This window comes from Podarcis muralis, chromosome 11, assembly GCF_964188315.1.
Source record: "Podarcis muralis chromosome 11, rPodMur119.hap1.1, whole genome shotgun sequence".
Taxonomy (NCBI): domain Eukaryota; kingdom Metazoa; phylum Chordata; class Lepidosauria; order Squamata; family Lacertidae; genus Podarcis; species Podarcis muralis.
In genome coordinates, this window is record NC_135665.1 from 30,755,943 (window position 1) to 30,770,123 (window position 14,181).

Genomic DNA, 14,181 nt, shown 5'->3' on the forward strand with positions numbered 1-14,181 from the left:
CCTTTCTTTTCATACAAAATCATCTTTTAAAACTTCAGCTTGAATATATTGGGTTTTGTATATTTCATCAGGAGTAAAGGTGTATCGAGATTTAGTAGTCCTATGGTGGCAATCTTAAATTTTAATTAACAAGCAAATAAAGTTGCACTATTTTTGCACATGCCAGTGTTTGGCTGTAGTAAAAGGTTCATAATAATTTCCAACAGATGTTTGTTTTTACTGTATGCATATTGGATACATATATACACACAGCAGTAAATACATTAAAACTTTGAGGGTTTTAAACATGTTTATAAAGGTTGTACATTAAGACAGGACTCTCCAAGTCAATGCAAGTTCCCAGCAGCAATGAAGGCTTCATTGTCCTTTGATTTTAGCACCTGAATTCTACTGTATAACATTGACATGAGACATTTTGAGCGGTGGATGCAAAAGAACTTTGCCTATGTAGCGTCTTTACACTTGTCCAGGTCTTTGCAGTACCAGTTATCTTTTGACCTTGCCATATAAGGTTGCCTTTTAAGTAATTTACAGTGTTACATTACTGATCTTAATGTTTATGGTACTAGTTGTATATTTCAGAAAAACTATATAAATGTTGTTAAGCGGCTTTACATAAATATTTTAAATTGAACTAGTATAGTCCTCATTTGTGTATACTGTTAGGTATGTGTATCTTAAATTAGAATATTTTATCAGAATATTTTTTTTAAAAAATCCTCAATCTGTAGCTCCTGAGGTACTTGAAACTGTCTGTAAAAGATTGGTAGGACCCCCAGAATAAACTTTTGAAAGGGGGAAATTGGCAGTCATCCTTTATGCAGCAGAAAGCCTCTTCTGCTCATACAAGGGCTTTTTGAGTCCCATATGAAATTAATCTGCTCCTGAATCTGTTTTTCCTTTTCTAGTAGATATTCTTAGGAACGTTTGAAATAATAATTTACATGTTTGCTTAAGTGTTTATTTAGTTAATTATGGATGTATAGCCTGATCCACAGCTCAGCAGGAACTCCAGCATATCAATAGAGCTCCCATGTGATCAGAGGTTTCCCATTAATTTGGGGACAGCTCTACACACAGAATGAAGATGCACAGACAAATCTGTTTTCAACTTCGCAGTTGGGCAGATCTTACTTGTATAGAAATGCTGTTATGTGCAGTCAGAGGTCCAATGTATGTAATGTGTTGCTTCATTCAGGCTACAGTTCTTCTTCAAATGTTAGTTACTATCTTTATAGATTTTGTATCGAAGTTATGCAAGGAGAGAAATCTATACTGTTGTAATGCACTCTATGTATGGCTGCCCTTAGTACACTATCCAGCGGAATGCTGCCATAAGACTTGATAGATGTATCTGGACAAGCTCATATAATACTGATATTTCAAGATCTGCACTGACTGGGCACCATTTAAGGCATTAGTACTGGCTTTTCATATTCTAGATGGCCTGAAACCAAGCTATCTGTTGAAGTATTTTCTTCCATAGTAACTGTACCAGGTTCTGTGATTTGTCAGTGGGCCTGGGCCCACTGTTGGCTATTGCAGAAGAGGGTCTTATCTGTAGTAGCTCCCTGGTTTGGAATTCACTTCCCCCTGGAAAATTGGATGGCAGAGACCTTAATGGGTTTCTGCAAATAAGTAAAAGCATTTTCGTTTTCCCAGTTGCTAGAATGGGCAGGGGGGATGGACTGTTTTGGCTCTGCAGACCAGATCTTTATCAAATTCTAGCCTTGTGGACCAAATTCAATAGGTGAGTGATGCAAAGAGGTAGTAGTAACAAAACAACAACAACAACAACAACAACAACAACAACAACAACAAATAATTTACTTGTACCCCACCCATCTGACTGGGTTGCTCCAGCTCGGCAGCTTTCAACGGAATATAGAAGAATGCACAATACATCAAATATTAAAAGCTTCCCAGTACAGGGCTACCCTCAGATTTCTACAGAAGGTCACATAATTGTTTATCTCTTTGACATCTGACAGGTGGGCATTCCACTACTGAGAAGGTCCTCTGCCTGTTTCCCTTTGTGGTACTTTAAAGCACCCGAGGTTTGGATTTTACTGTCTCTAGGTGTCCCACACCTGATGATACATACCATATCAAATGTGGGGCTGTGGTTTGGCAAAAACAGCCTTGTGGGCCAAATTTTAACCCCATATCAGGCTGGATATTCCCTTGCACAAGACAGCAAATAAATTGTATTGCCATTGTTGCCAATCTCTGGACTGGCCCAGTTCTGTTTTGATTCCTATCCTTAACTTTTATTCAAATGCCACTATAATTGAATGGTTTTATATGTTAGAAATCATTTTGGGATTACTGGTATGACAAAGTGTGGTCTGTAGAACTAAGAAACAACAGGCAAACAAATAATACATCTTTCAGAATAAAGGGGAAGAAAGTATGTGGACTCTCTGATTGATTGATTGATTGATTGATTGATTGATTGATTGATTGATACAAACAAACCACCAGAAAGTGTAAAGTTATCAGACCTTTCTAGCCATGCAAACTATAGGGGCATAACAGTGCCCCCAGTTGGATGACTTTCCTTAAATTGATAGGTTACTTACGAGATGGAGGACATCAGAATGGTAAACTGAAATTATTTCAAAAACCTCAGTAAGATCACAGGCACTAGAAACCTGAAAATGCACAACATTCAAACAGGTTTCCTTTCTCCCTCAGAGTATTTGTCCATTTGCAGGCAAAATGAGGCAATCCTGAAGCATTGGTTTCTATATAAATAAGTGATTCTCTAAATATGCTAAAGTTTCTAAATTAAAAGAAAATATAAGGCCAAAACACTGCAATGAGGATTGAGCCTGGTTAGCAGTTTCCATGAGTCATGGAATGTTGAATATCAGTCAGAAGAGGAAAAAATAGGGTGGGGAATCAGCCAAACTGACTCTGTAATGGTTGACTGGGACCCTGAACAAGAACAGTTCTGCTGCTAGGAAATGAGGATACAGTGCTGTAACTGCAAGTTCTACTTGCCCTGTCAAATTATGTACTCAGGTGGCTGAGTGCTAAAAAGAAGCCACTGGAAAACAATCAGCGTGCTCAGTGGACTCCAAGAGCCACAGAAAGCTAAGTGGACACAAGCAAAGGAAAACCAGGAGGGAAGGGAGAAGGCAAATTTTTCACCCCTACCCCTTACAGCTTAGCTAGCTGTAACCCTCAATAGGACTACTGCTGTTAGGGGTTGAGGATACGCTGTAGGTTCCACTTATAATAGCTTCCCACTCTGCTCTTTCACAGCAAAGTCTTTCCCAAACATCCTCCTCTCTCTTCTTCACTTCCTGGAGTCGCATCCCTTTCTCTTCATATTCTATTAGTTAGCATATGATAAACTTTTAGAATCTGTTTCTGCCCCAAGACAGCTTTTGGTACTCCTGGAGAGCAGACATAAATATACTTCTTCTGGTTTGAGCATATGCTTCTTTGTAACTTCTTTCCAATGAAGCACCTTTATTTATTTGCAAAATGTAGCTGCCAAGATATTGGTTGGTGCCAAGCATTTGGAGCACATTACAGCTTTGTTTTACCAGTTGCACTGGTTTCCAATGCATTTTCAGGCCAAATTTGTAGTGCAGGTAATGGAAACTTTCAAGTTCTGGATATTGGGACTGGGTTACTTTAAGCTCTACATCTACCCATATCAAAGTGCCTGCACCTTAAGATCATTCTCAGGAGCCCTGGAAACAGGTAGTAACTCCTCAGCTGTAGAATTTAATCCCATGTGGTTAGACAGGTGCTTTTCCTTTATATATTTATGTGTCTCTAAAGATACTTCCTCTTCACTTTGGTTTTTAATAGCTATATGTTGGACTGTTCTGGTTTTGTTGTTGTTGTTTAGTCATTTAGTCGTGTCCGACTCTTCGTGACCCCATGGACCAGAGGATGCCAGGCACTACTATGCAGTTTTAGTTTGACTATATTTTGTTTCCCTAGTGCTGGTTTTAGTAATGTTTTTGTGATTAAATTTATTTTATTTTATTTCACTTTTAAATTGTGATTGCTCAGTATGATATATCGTAAACCACTTTTTAGGCTCTTTGCTTAAAATGCAGTCTAACAATATTTTTAGAAAATACAACTTAGAATGGCATCCCATTTTTGAAACCCTGTAATGTAGGCAAATGCCACTATTCTAGTGCAGATGGTAGCCTGTGACCGAGTGAAAATAGCTGGCCTAAGGTTACCTGTTGAATTCATGGTAGAAAAGATATTCAAACTGGGAGTTTTCTGATTTGTAACACAGTCTTGTAATCATTACTCACACCAGTTCTTGATAGAATGTGTGACCTTGTGGGTACAATCATGAATGGTTTTCCCCTCATTTGAACTCATGTGAGAGAATATAAAGTTACATAATAGAATCCTTGCACAAACGATATCTCGAAATTATTGGTGTAAACACACTGTTATGCACCACAGTCTACAGAGTTTGGATTGACTAATGTTCAAATGTTTCGCTGGACGCAGGTACATACTGTTTCTATACATGTTAATTCATATACTTGTTAATTTCCACAGCTGAGCTACTGTGTACATAGTTTGTATACTTGTTGAGTGTAACATGTGAACACTCCTGTGGTTAATTTTTTTTTTGGCTCACATTGGTTGAGATCCAGAGTTTCTTCCCACCACCAGTAGGTACATTATGCTGTGGGGTGGGAGGAACAATAACTATTTTTTGCTGGTTTCCGGTTTCCCAGCATCTATTCCCATGCTGTTCCAAAGGGTCCCCAGCCCTCTGGAACATTTTTTTGGAGGCATATGGGCTGTGGGGAGAGGGAAAATAAATGAAAGATACCTTCTTCCCCATTCCACCAGTAGGATTCCTCCTCTGAAAGAAAAGGTTTCCGTAGACAGAAGGAGTCCTTCCATTTCTGGAAGGCACAGTTTGCATCTAATCCATTGAATACACCATATTTTGTATTATTTCTTAAAAACATACTATTTTTGCTCCTCATTAGAAAAAACAAATGTGTTTTCTGCCATTTATGTTTGCTGTAAAACCCTTGTCATCATAGCATTGCTGCAGTACTGGTGCCTTGCAAAGTTATGCTAGCACAGTGTTTTCTATATCCCATCCTCAGTGCATGCTTGTGGGGAAAGTAAATGTATGGAGTACAATACCTTTTAATTTTCCATCAAATGTTAATGTAACATCCTTATTATTGTAATAGCATATTTATTTAGAATATTTTTAGCCCTCTTTCAGCTGGAAATATGTCCCAGAGCAGGGACATGGGTGGCGCTGTGCTCTAAACCACAGAGCCTAGGGCTTGCCGATCAGAAGGTCAGCGGTTCGAATCCCTGCCACAGAGTGAGCTCCCGTTGTTTGGTCCCTGCTCCTGCCAACCTAGCAGTTCAAAAGCATGTCAAAGTGCAAGTAGATAAATAGGTACCGCTCCGATGGGAAGGTAAACAGCGTTTCCATGCGCTGCTCTGGTTCGCCAGAAGCTGCTTAGTCATGTTGGCCAGATGACCCGGAAGCTGTCTGTGGACAAACGCCAGCTCCCTCAGCCAGTAAAGCGAGATGAGCGCCTCAACCCCAGAGTCGTTCACCACTGGACGTAATGTTCAGGGGTCCCTTTACCTTTACCTTTATGTCCCAGAACAGCCTACAAAGATCAGAAATATGTTTTGAACATTAACACTGGTTCAATATATATAAGAAACATCCTTTTGTTTTTGTTTTGTCCAGTGTGCACTCTTAGCATCTCTTTTAGAGTAATATAACTTAGCTCAGCTCTTTAACCCTGGAGAATGTAGTTTACTAATTACAACTTGAAAGTGTTATATCACACTTAGTTCTTATTGGGCTGGAACGATACTAGGCCCTTTGCAAACCAAAGGGTCTTGAATCCTGCAGATGTTCCTGCTAAAAGAAGGGAGGGAGGAGATTTTTGTCTAATTTCCTATCCTCCTGCATTCCCCAGTGACGTTTCCCTTACTGTTCCACAGGGTCCACCAACGTTCCGTAGCAGATTTTTTTGGGAGAACACAGGGAAGGAAGTATCAGTGATTGCATCTTCCCTTCCACCTAAGAAAGCACCCTGTTAAGTCTAGGTTCATGACATTGACTCTGCTGAAAATTGTTGTATGAGAATAAACAAAATCAACAGTTATTATCTAGTTACGTTTATAATGTTTCTAAAATCTAGATAGTTGCAACATTATTACATAAGAGGATTTCCAAGTAACGCACACCGCATGTTTCTTTTATAGTTGCACTACTCAAGCAAACTAGGGATGCGGGTGGCGCTGTGGGTAAAATCTCAGTGCCTAGGACTTGCCGATCGCATCGTCGGCGGTTCGAATCCCCGCGGCGGGGTGAGCTCCCGTCTTTCGGTCCCAGCTCATGCCCACCTAGCAGTTCGAAAGCACCCTTAAGTGCAAGTAGATAAATAGGTACCGCTTTATAAAGGTAAAGGTACCCCTGCCCGTACGGGCCAGTCTTGCCAGACTCTAGGGTTGTGCGCTCATCTCACTCTATAGGCCGGGAGCCAGCGCTGTCCGGAGACACTGGCCAGCGTGGCCAGCGTGACAAGCTGCATCTGGCGAGCCAGCGCAGCACATGGAACGCCATTTACCTTCCCGCTGGTAAGCGGTCCCTATTTATCTACTTGCACCCGAAGGTGCTTTCGAACTGCTAGGTTGGCAGGCGCTGGGACCGAACGACGGGAGCGCACCCCGCCGCGGGGATTCAAATCGCCGACCTTTCGATCGGCAAGTCCTAGGCACTGAGGCTTTAACCCACAGCGCCACCCGCGTCCCTACCGCTTTATAGCGGGAAGGTAAACGGTGTTTCCGTGTGTTGTGCTGGTGCTGGCTCGCCAAAGCAGCTTCGTCACGCTGGCCACGTGACCCGGAAGTGTCTCCGGACAGCGCTGGCCCCCGGCCTCTTAAGTGAGATGGGCTCACAACCCTAGAGTCGGACACGACTGGCCCGTACGGGCAGGGGAACCTTTACCTTTACTCAAGCAATCTAAATCTCCCATGCGATAAGAAGAAGGTAAGGATGAGGGCACACTCTGCTCCTATCACCATTGCCCTCCATGAGTTGGAGGGATGACGTCTGCAGCAAAGAAGACTTTTCTATTCAGATTGTCTCCCCACACAATTTAGAACCATGGAAAATCAGGGTTCTCAAACACAAAGGGAGCCTTCACAGGTAGAAAAGACTTCCTACTGCAGAGGTTACTCCTCTAACTCATGGAAGGCTATGGAGACACCAACTGGGGTTGCAGTAAGCACTCTCAACCTCAGCTGTCATATCATGCAAGGGTATTGGAATGCCTGAATAATAGTTCTAGACATTTATTTACTATTTAAGGCATTTATATATCGCTTAATCTAAGTTGTTAGAACACAAGCAGGAAGCCTTTCTAGAATTAAAATAAAGTTATCAGGAGAGGCATTAAGAGGTTTTTATTCTTGCACTTTTAGCAGCCATTAAAAGTTAGTAACACAGCAGGTGATCATATGGGTAAGTGTAAATATTCTGAAATAAATAGCAGTTGGTGACCTGGAATGTCAGGGCTCTAGACAAGGGTGTGTGTTTGTCAATATATCCTACATGTTTTACAGACTCCTCAGGGAACAGGGGAAGATACAATTTCACCTTTTCTGTGCCAAAACATTTTAATTATATCTTCTTCCAAGTACAGCGGTTCAGTAACCAAGGAGCTGACATTGATGCATGTGTTGATAAAGCTGCAAACATTCAAAATGAGATTAACAAAGATTTTGAGGAAAGGGTGACAGCTAATTTTGCACAGTATTCTGCATCTAATTCAGGTCAGTGTAATCATAGAATATTTTATAACTCTTGTGTCATCCAGAAGGACTTTTATGATGCTTTGTGTTAATGAACATTTGTGTGTATGAAGAATATAGTTCAAAACCTATTTTTCATACAAATAAGAGCTTTTTATTACATTTCCATAGGTTGTAGCTATAAAAGGAAAAGCAGGATTTGATGATGATGATCAAAGTAGCTATTTTTTCCTAATATGCCTGAAAATGTAGGGGAAATGTATAAGAAACTTAATCAAGAGCATGTAGTTTTATGTTGCTTGTTTTCTATCAAATATATTTCAAATAAATCTGTATTACATGTAAAGAATAAAAATACCATTTTTAATGTTGTATTTAGACCTTTTGAGCACATTTCAGAGTATTTCAGTTCTATTCTGCTCTTTATTTGAAAGCAGCTGACACTCTTCTTTCACTTTTCTTTTTGTTTGTGAAATTTTCTTTCTTTTTTTTATCCACTCACTTCTCCATCTGCTTTCACTTTTGTTTGCTTGGGCCGTCTCTCATCCCAACTTGATAATGAGGAATGTGGTGTGACCCTGACCTCTATCAGCCCATGCATGACCTTCTGACTCCCCTACCTAACCTTTGACCTTTTCTTTGACAGCTTGATTAATTACCCTGTGTTATGATTTATGAGTAAGTGCTATGTAAAAATAATAGACAACAGGTGGTCCTCTAAAAACTTTTTGTGGCATGTTTTCTTTTCCTGCCTAACTTGATGAGCTATTTTAAGTTGGAAACTTGGTTGAACAATGTGTGTTTGGCAGTAATACAGCATTTTTACACATTTGGACACAGCAGTGGAATTCAGGAGCCTGAGAGATGAGGTGTAACTGGGATGAAAATATTACAAAGTGTTAGCAGGGTGCAGTTGCCAAAATGCACATTGGGTGGAAATACAAAAAGGAGTCAACTGACATTTCAGGCGTTTCAGTCTCAGGTCACGTCTTGAGAAAATTGCTCAAATAATGGAGGGGGCATTTTTCAAGCTGAGCTGCATCTCCAACAGCTATGTTTACTTTTACGCTTCACTAGTGACTTCTGATTGGTTGTCATGACCTCATCCTACTGTTGCACCTAGGATGTTGCAACAGTGACACATAGGTACTCTTCTTATGAAAAAGATGGGAAATAAACAGAACATACATCTTTCAAAAAGATGAATGGCCATTCTTATGTCCATTTTAAACATGCACAAATCTAAGTTACAGATCTTAGCTCTTTGGGTTGCTTTTCCTGAGGATTAACTTTGATCTTGCTTTAAATGTTCTAAATGGGTTTCTTTTTTTAAAAAAAGAATCAAATTGATAAAGCTCAAGAAAATGATCTGCTACAGATTCTTACTTACAGGCCAGAAAGATAGTTGCATAGGTCAAGGGATTCCACTCTAGCCTCTGACCTCTCTGGTCACATATGGCATCCCATTCTGGTGAATTAATATGCAGGACTGAATGCTTTCAGCTCATTATTCATTTTCCAGACATAAGAGGTTTGTAGAATTCCAGAATGTATCTCAAATACTTGTTATTGCTATTGACTATCCTATTACTGGCTAATATGCTAAAACTAATATGCTATATTAGTTTTATGTATATACAGAGAGTGTGGGGCATTTTATAGAGACTTCTAAAACAGGATGTGACCATTATATTTTGCTACCTAACACACTTGTGGCATTTTGTGTGACACTTGATACAAAGCATTCTTCGGATTCTGTGTAGTTGCTAACAGTTGTCTATCTAAGCTTGCTTTTACTTCAACTTATCATCTAAATGTCAAGTAAGCTCATATATAAAATTGAAAATAAGCTTTCTGAAATAGCTGTTTGGAATGTCTTCGTAATTTACACCACCCTAATGCAATAGACTTTGGAGAGATATCAGATAATATCCTTGTGGTATATGTTCTGCCTGATAGATTTTAGAACTGACGTTGGATACTATCAAATTGGGTATCTAGCAAATAGCTTTGTTTTCCTGCATCTGTCCTGAAAACATCTATCACAACAATTGGTGCTAATTGGTCTGTGCACATGGACTTGAGGATTACTGAATACTGTATTCTGTCTCAAATATAGTATATTGCAGTTGGTTGGTGCCAATATTTCTAACAATCTGCAAAGCATATTTGTATTGGGGGAAGGGAGAGAGGTTTATCTAATAAGGTTAGAAAAAGCAGTATTGGCAATTATCTTTGAAAATGTTACTTAACTTAGAAAATATGGCTTTCCAAATATAGACATAATTAAATGGCTGATTTTAAAAATGAAAGTAATATTAAGAAGTAAACCTATGGGTTTGTTTAATTTTTGAAGGCATTTTCTTACATCTAATTGGGCCACCTGGACTAGAAACAAAGCTAGTAGCTACTGATCAGTTGATACTGTTTTGAATAGGCATTTAAATATGACGGGGGGAGTGTGCTTCTGCCTAAATTGAGGTCATAGAGTAGTATTTGCTCACATTCCCTAAAAGGTACGTTATAGGTTGTATCCCCTTTTTATAAAACCAAAGCTTTGTTTTACTACTTGCCACAGCATATTTTAAATCTTTACCTAAACATAGGTTGATGTCAACTTTGCTTTAACTCTGTGAAGCAAGTGGTAATGTCCAGAACTTATTTGGGCTTTGACATTGATAATTTGGTAATAGAACAATTTTATTTTACATATTAAAATTGAATAACTTCCTTTACAAGTGTGCTATTCAAAAATCATGCAGATTGAAATATAAATATTAAAGACCCCAATGAAATATTTTTTAAAAACCCAACACTGCATTGTTTGCAGAAGTGAAGAGGAAACAAAGGTCATACTATGGTTAAAGACATAGATTAACTTGTGATAGGTTGAGTTGATAACAATTTAGCAAAACTGATAGAAGTTAAATTCTGCTGTGGTTATATATGCTATGTTGCATTTCTACATCCTTTTATCTGAGCAAGTATTGTATATTACACCTAATCCTCTTTCCTATGCCTATTTTTCTTCATATAGTTTAGGCTGAAGTGCCTGAGGACAAAAGATGGAAAAGAATATGACTTTATATCAACTTCCTTACAAGCAAAGCAACATTTATAATGGGTTTTTAGAAAGAAACCATGAAGTGTATGATAGAATTTCCATGCTAATTTATTGTTACTCTAACAAATATGGTATTTGAAAAAGTTTTAAAGAGCTACTGAGGGTTGGTTTGTGCTGTTTAAAACCTAATTGATAAAAATCCTTTAATTGATTTATGTTGCTGTGATTTTTGAAATGGATTCATTTTTCATCTGTTGATGTGTCTTTGAAAAATTGACATTATGTCCTCATAAAATTGGACAAATGAGTCATGTAATTTTCAGTTACATAATCAATAACTTAGACAAATTTTACTTCTCTGGTGATTTATGTGTGTCTGTTTTTGTGAGCAACAAAACGTGGATACAGTTTCACATTTCAGTTACACATGTAAAATCATAACAAATACATGAATTTTACATCTTGCATTGTAGTGAAAATAAGAAAGAATCAATACGCAGAACATCTGCTCAGAATAAACAGGTCAGGAACATGGACAGCAAACTAAAGCACTGAGCTCTGCAGGGCACCACTTCTGAATGGTTATAAAAAGTTAACCAGTTTTTTCTCTGCATGTTGTTTAAAATAGTACGAAAGGTGCTTTGTTTAGTTGGTGTTATTTCATTAGTAGTTTTGAATTAGTCCCTGAAGGCAGGAATCTGTTTTTCAAAATATTACACATTTGGTTCCTAAGTTCATTTTCATACATATCTGAATTGAATCATCTTATACTCTAGTACAATTTACACTTTATACATGATCACTCCATTCCAGAGAATAAGGTACGTGTGAATGAATAGGTTCACTCTGAAGAGAGAGCTGAGGGGGAAAAGATGACAGGAGATCACTTACTCATGGTACAGAATCTAGGAGGCAATTTTCTCTTTGGCCTGTGGTGACCTTTTTGCCATGTTCCCTTATACCATAGACAGTGAACTGAATGCCTCTATTTCACCCTGCTTAACAGAGTGCAACAGTGTTCTTTAACTTTAGTTTTGGTGGGAGGAGAAGGTATAGCAGAAATTTGAGAAGGGCGTGAAAAGTTGTACAGGCACAAGGAAGAGGAGTAAGAACGTTCTTCAAATGTGATTTTAATAACTAGTCGAGTGTGTCCAACTGTAGAAAATCACCAAGTGACAATCTGTCTACCTGACAGTTACTACAATGCATTACAAGATTTTTGAATAGCTACATAGATTAGAATAAAGCAACACCAAATAAAGTATCCTTTGTTAACTTTGATCATCTATATAGGTAGTCTTTCATCTGCTCACTTGGTCTGTTAGGCAGAAGTTATTTGTTGGATTAACTAGGTTAAAATGAATTTTACTTCAGTACCTGGAACTTGTTTAGTAAACTATAAATAAGATTTTCAAAATAATCTTGAAGATAGATCCACAAATTATGTGTTGGTATTTTGCTTTTGTTTCCTTTCTCCTCCTTTTGCATAGGTATTTCAGTATTTTGTTTAACCTACACAAAATGCACCATGCTTTCATATATTCTTCATTAGTAAACATTTTCTGAGAAAAATAAAATATTAATTTCTCCTAAAGTCTGTGAAGACGATACATCATATAATTCCAATAAAATTGTTCAGGTCTAAACTGGTAACTAGTTCATTGATTTCTTAGAAACATCAAATAATCACAGTTTATATTGATTCATTGTTACTCAGCTATCAGTTTGTGAATTATCTGCTATGGGACAAAAGTGTTTAATAGTTTAGGCTGTAATCCTATACACAGTTTGACTGCTTAAATCCTTTTGAAATCATTCTGATTTTTAAAAAACTAGCTGCACATAAGATTGGAGCATAAAGCTGCCTGAATAGTTTTTAAAAGAGGCAATGTTGGTAAAAGTTTCTATCAATGAAGCATTAACTATATATGCTAGTGACCATGTTCTATAATCACTTTTTTATTTTAACAAACCTACTTTCTGAAGAATTGCATGCAATATTGAAAAGTTATTAAAAGGTTAAAAAGAACTAGGCAAATAAGTGAACATAAATGTAGACTAAATAAATTCACATAGAAACACAAAATGAATGAAACAGTTCTATCCTTTGTCAACTTTATGAAAATATTTTAAATATACATTCAAGACAATAAAATAAAATGTAAACCATTTCAAAGGCAAAATCTATATGTATTCTTTTTCTTCTTCCTCTGACATAGGAAGGCTATGGAGTAATAGTACTGAATCCAAATGAGAACTATATTGAGATTGAAAAGACAAAAGCCCAAGTACAGCTGTCTCCTGATAGCTCAGATGAACCTGCAGAAAAGAGAGAGAGAAAAGATAAAATCCAAAAAGATACAAAGAAGCGACGGGACTTCTATGAGAAATATCGGAATCCACAAAAAGAAAAGGAAACAGTGCAATTGTATATTAGAGTAAGTTGCTCTATTTTGTTTTGTGTTAACACTGATTAATAGAAAAATGTTTTAATTTCACATACATAGTTGCACTCTAAAAATGTGGTTTTTCTTCATTTATATAACTATCAAGTACTAAAAGTAAAACTGTCTTCTTTCTATTGTTATTTTCATTTGCATTCAATGTGAAAGTGTGTGTGGGGGGGTGGAAATCGTACTTAATTTCAAAGAGAAACTTCAAATAAAGCCCTAGGGAACATAATATGCATTCCAGAGACAAGGACTGATTTGAAAAGTAATTTATGAAATGTTTTTTGAGTAGATGTGTGTATAAGATCTGTCTTTCAGAAACACTCTTTAAATACAGTTTAGGCAACATGTTTTACAGATGGTGACTGTTTGCAGCATTATGCTGTTATATTCTTGAGAAGCAAGAATATTAAATGATAGTCTAATACTTTAACATATTGCCTGATAAATTAATAATATAGTGAGCAAAATTCTGATGTTGATATTGTATGGTTGTAGCTTTACCATATAATGTAACATTTCTGTATGAGTACCCACCCACTGTATTTCAGCTAAACTTCTGAAGGAAGATAAAGGGAGACAGTTATTAATAAATACCTTAATAAATATTTAAGCCAAAATAGTTCAAGAACAGTGCAGCGAGGAAATTCTGCCCCTTGCTCTTTTCTTTTCTTAGCCAGTGAACCTTTGCACTTTGTAATGCTAGCAGCATGGGATCGTTATAACAGTGCTACCCAAGGATTTCTAATTCTGCAGGGGGCACAAACAATATTATTTGCACTTTGACACATTCAGCTTCATATACATATGATGCATTATACATTCGAGACATATTCATACAATTTTCAAAGCTCTTTTTATAGAAGT

At 37.5% G+C, this 14,181-nt stretch overlaps 1 protein-coding gene across 9 annotated transcripts in view; it reads left to right on the top strand.

The window, feature by feature from the left end:
• Positions 1-14,181, top strand: part of ARB2A (ARB2 cotranscriptional regulator A) — a 221,968-nt gene that overhangs the window by 62,280 nt on the left and 145,507 nt on the right. For 8 of the 9 annotated variants that reach the window (XM_028748346.2, XM_028748350.2, XM_028748354.2 and 5 more), the window contains one exon: positions 13,084-13,302. The exons of the other annotated variant lie outside the window; for it this stretch is intronic. In XM_028748346.2, coding sequence (XP_028604179.2) covers positions 13,084-13,302 — 219 coding nt within the window. The remainder of the gene's footprint in view (positions 1-13,083; positions 13,303-14,181) is intronic. 9 annotated transcript variants of the gene reach the window in all.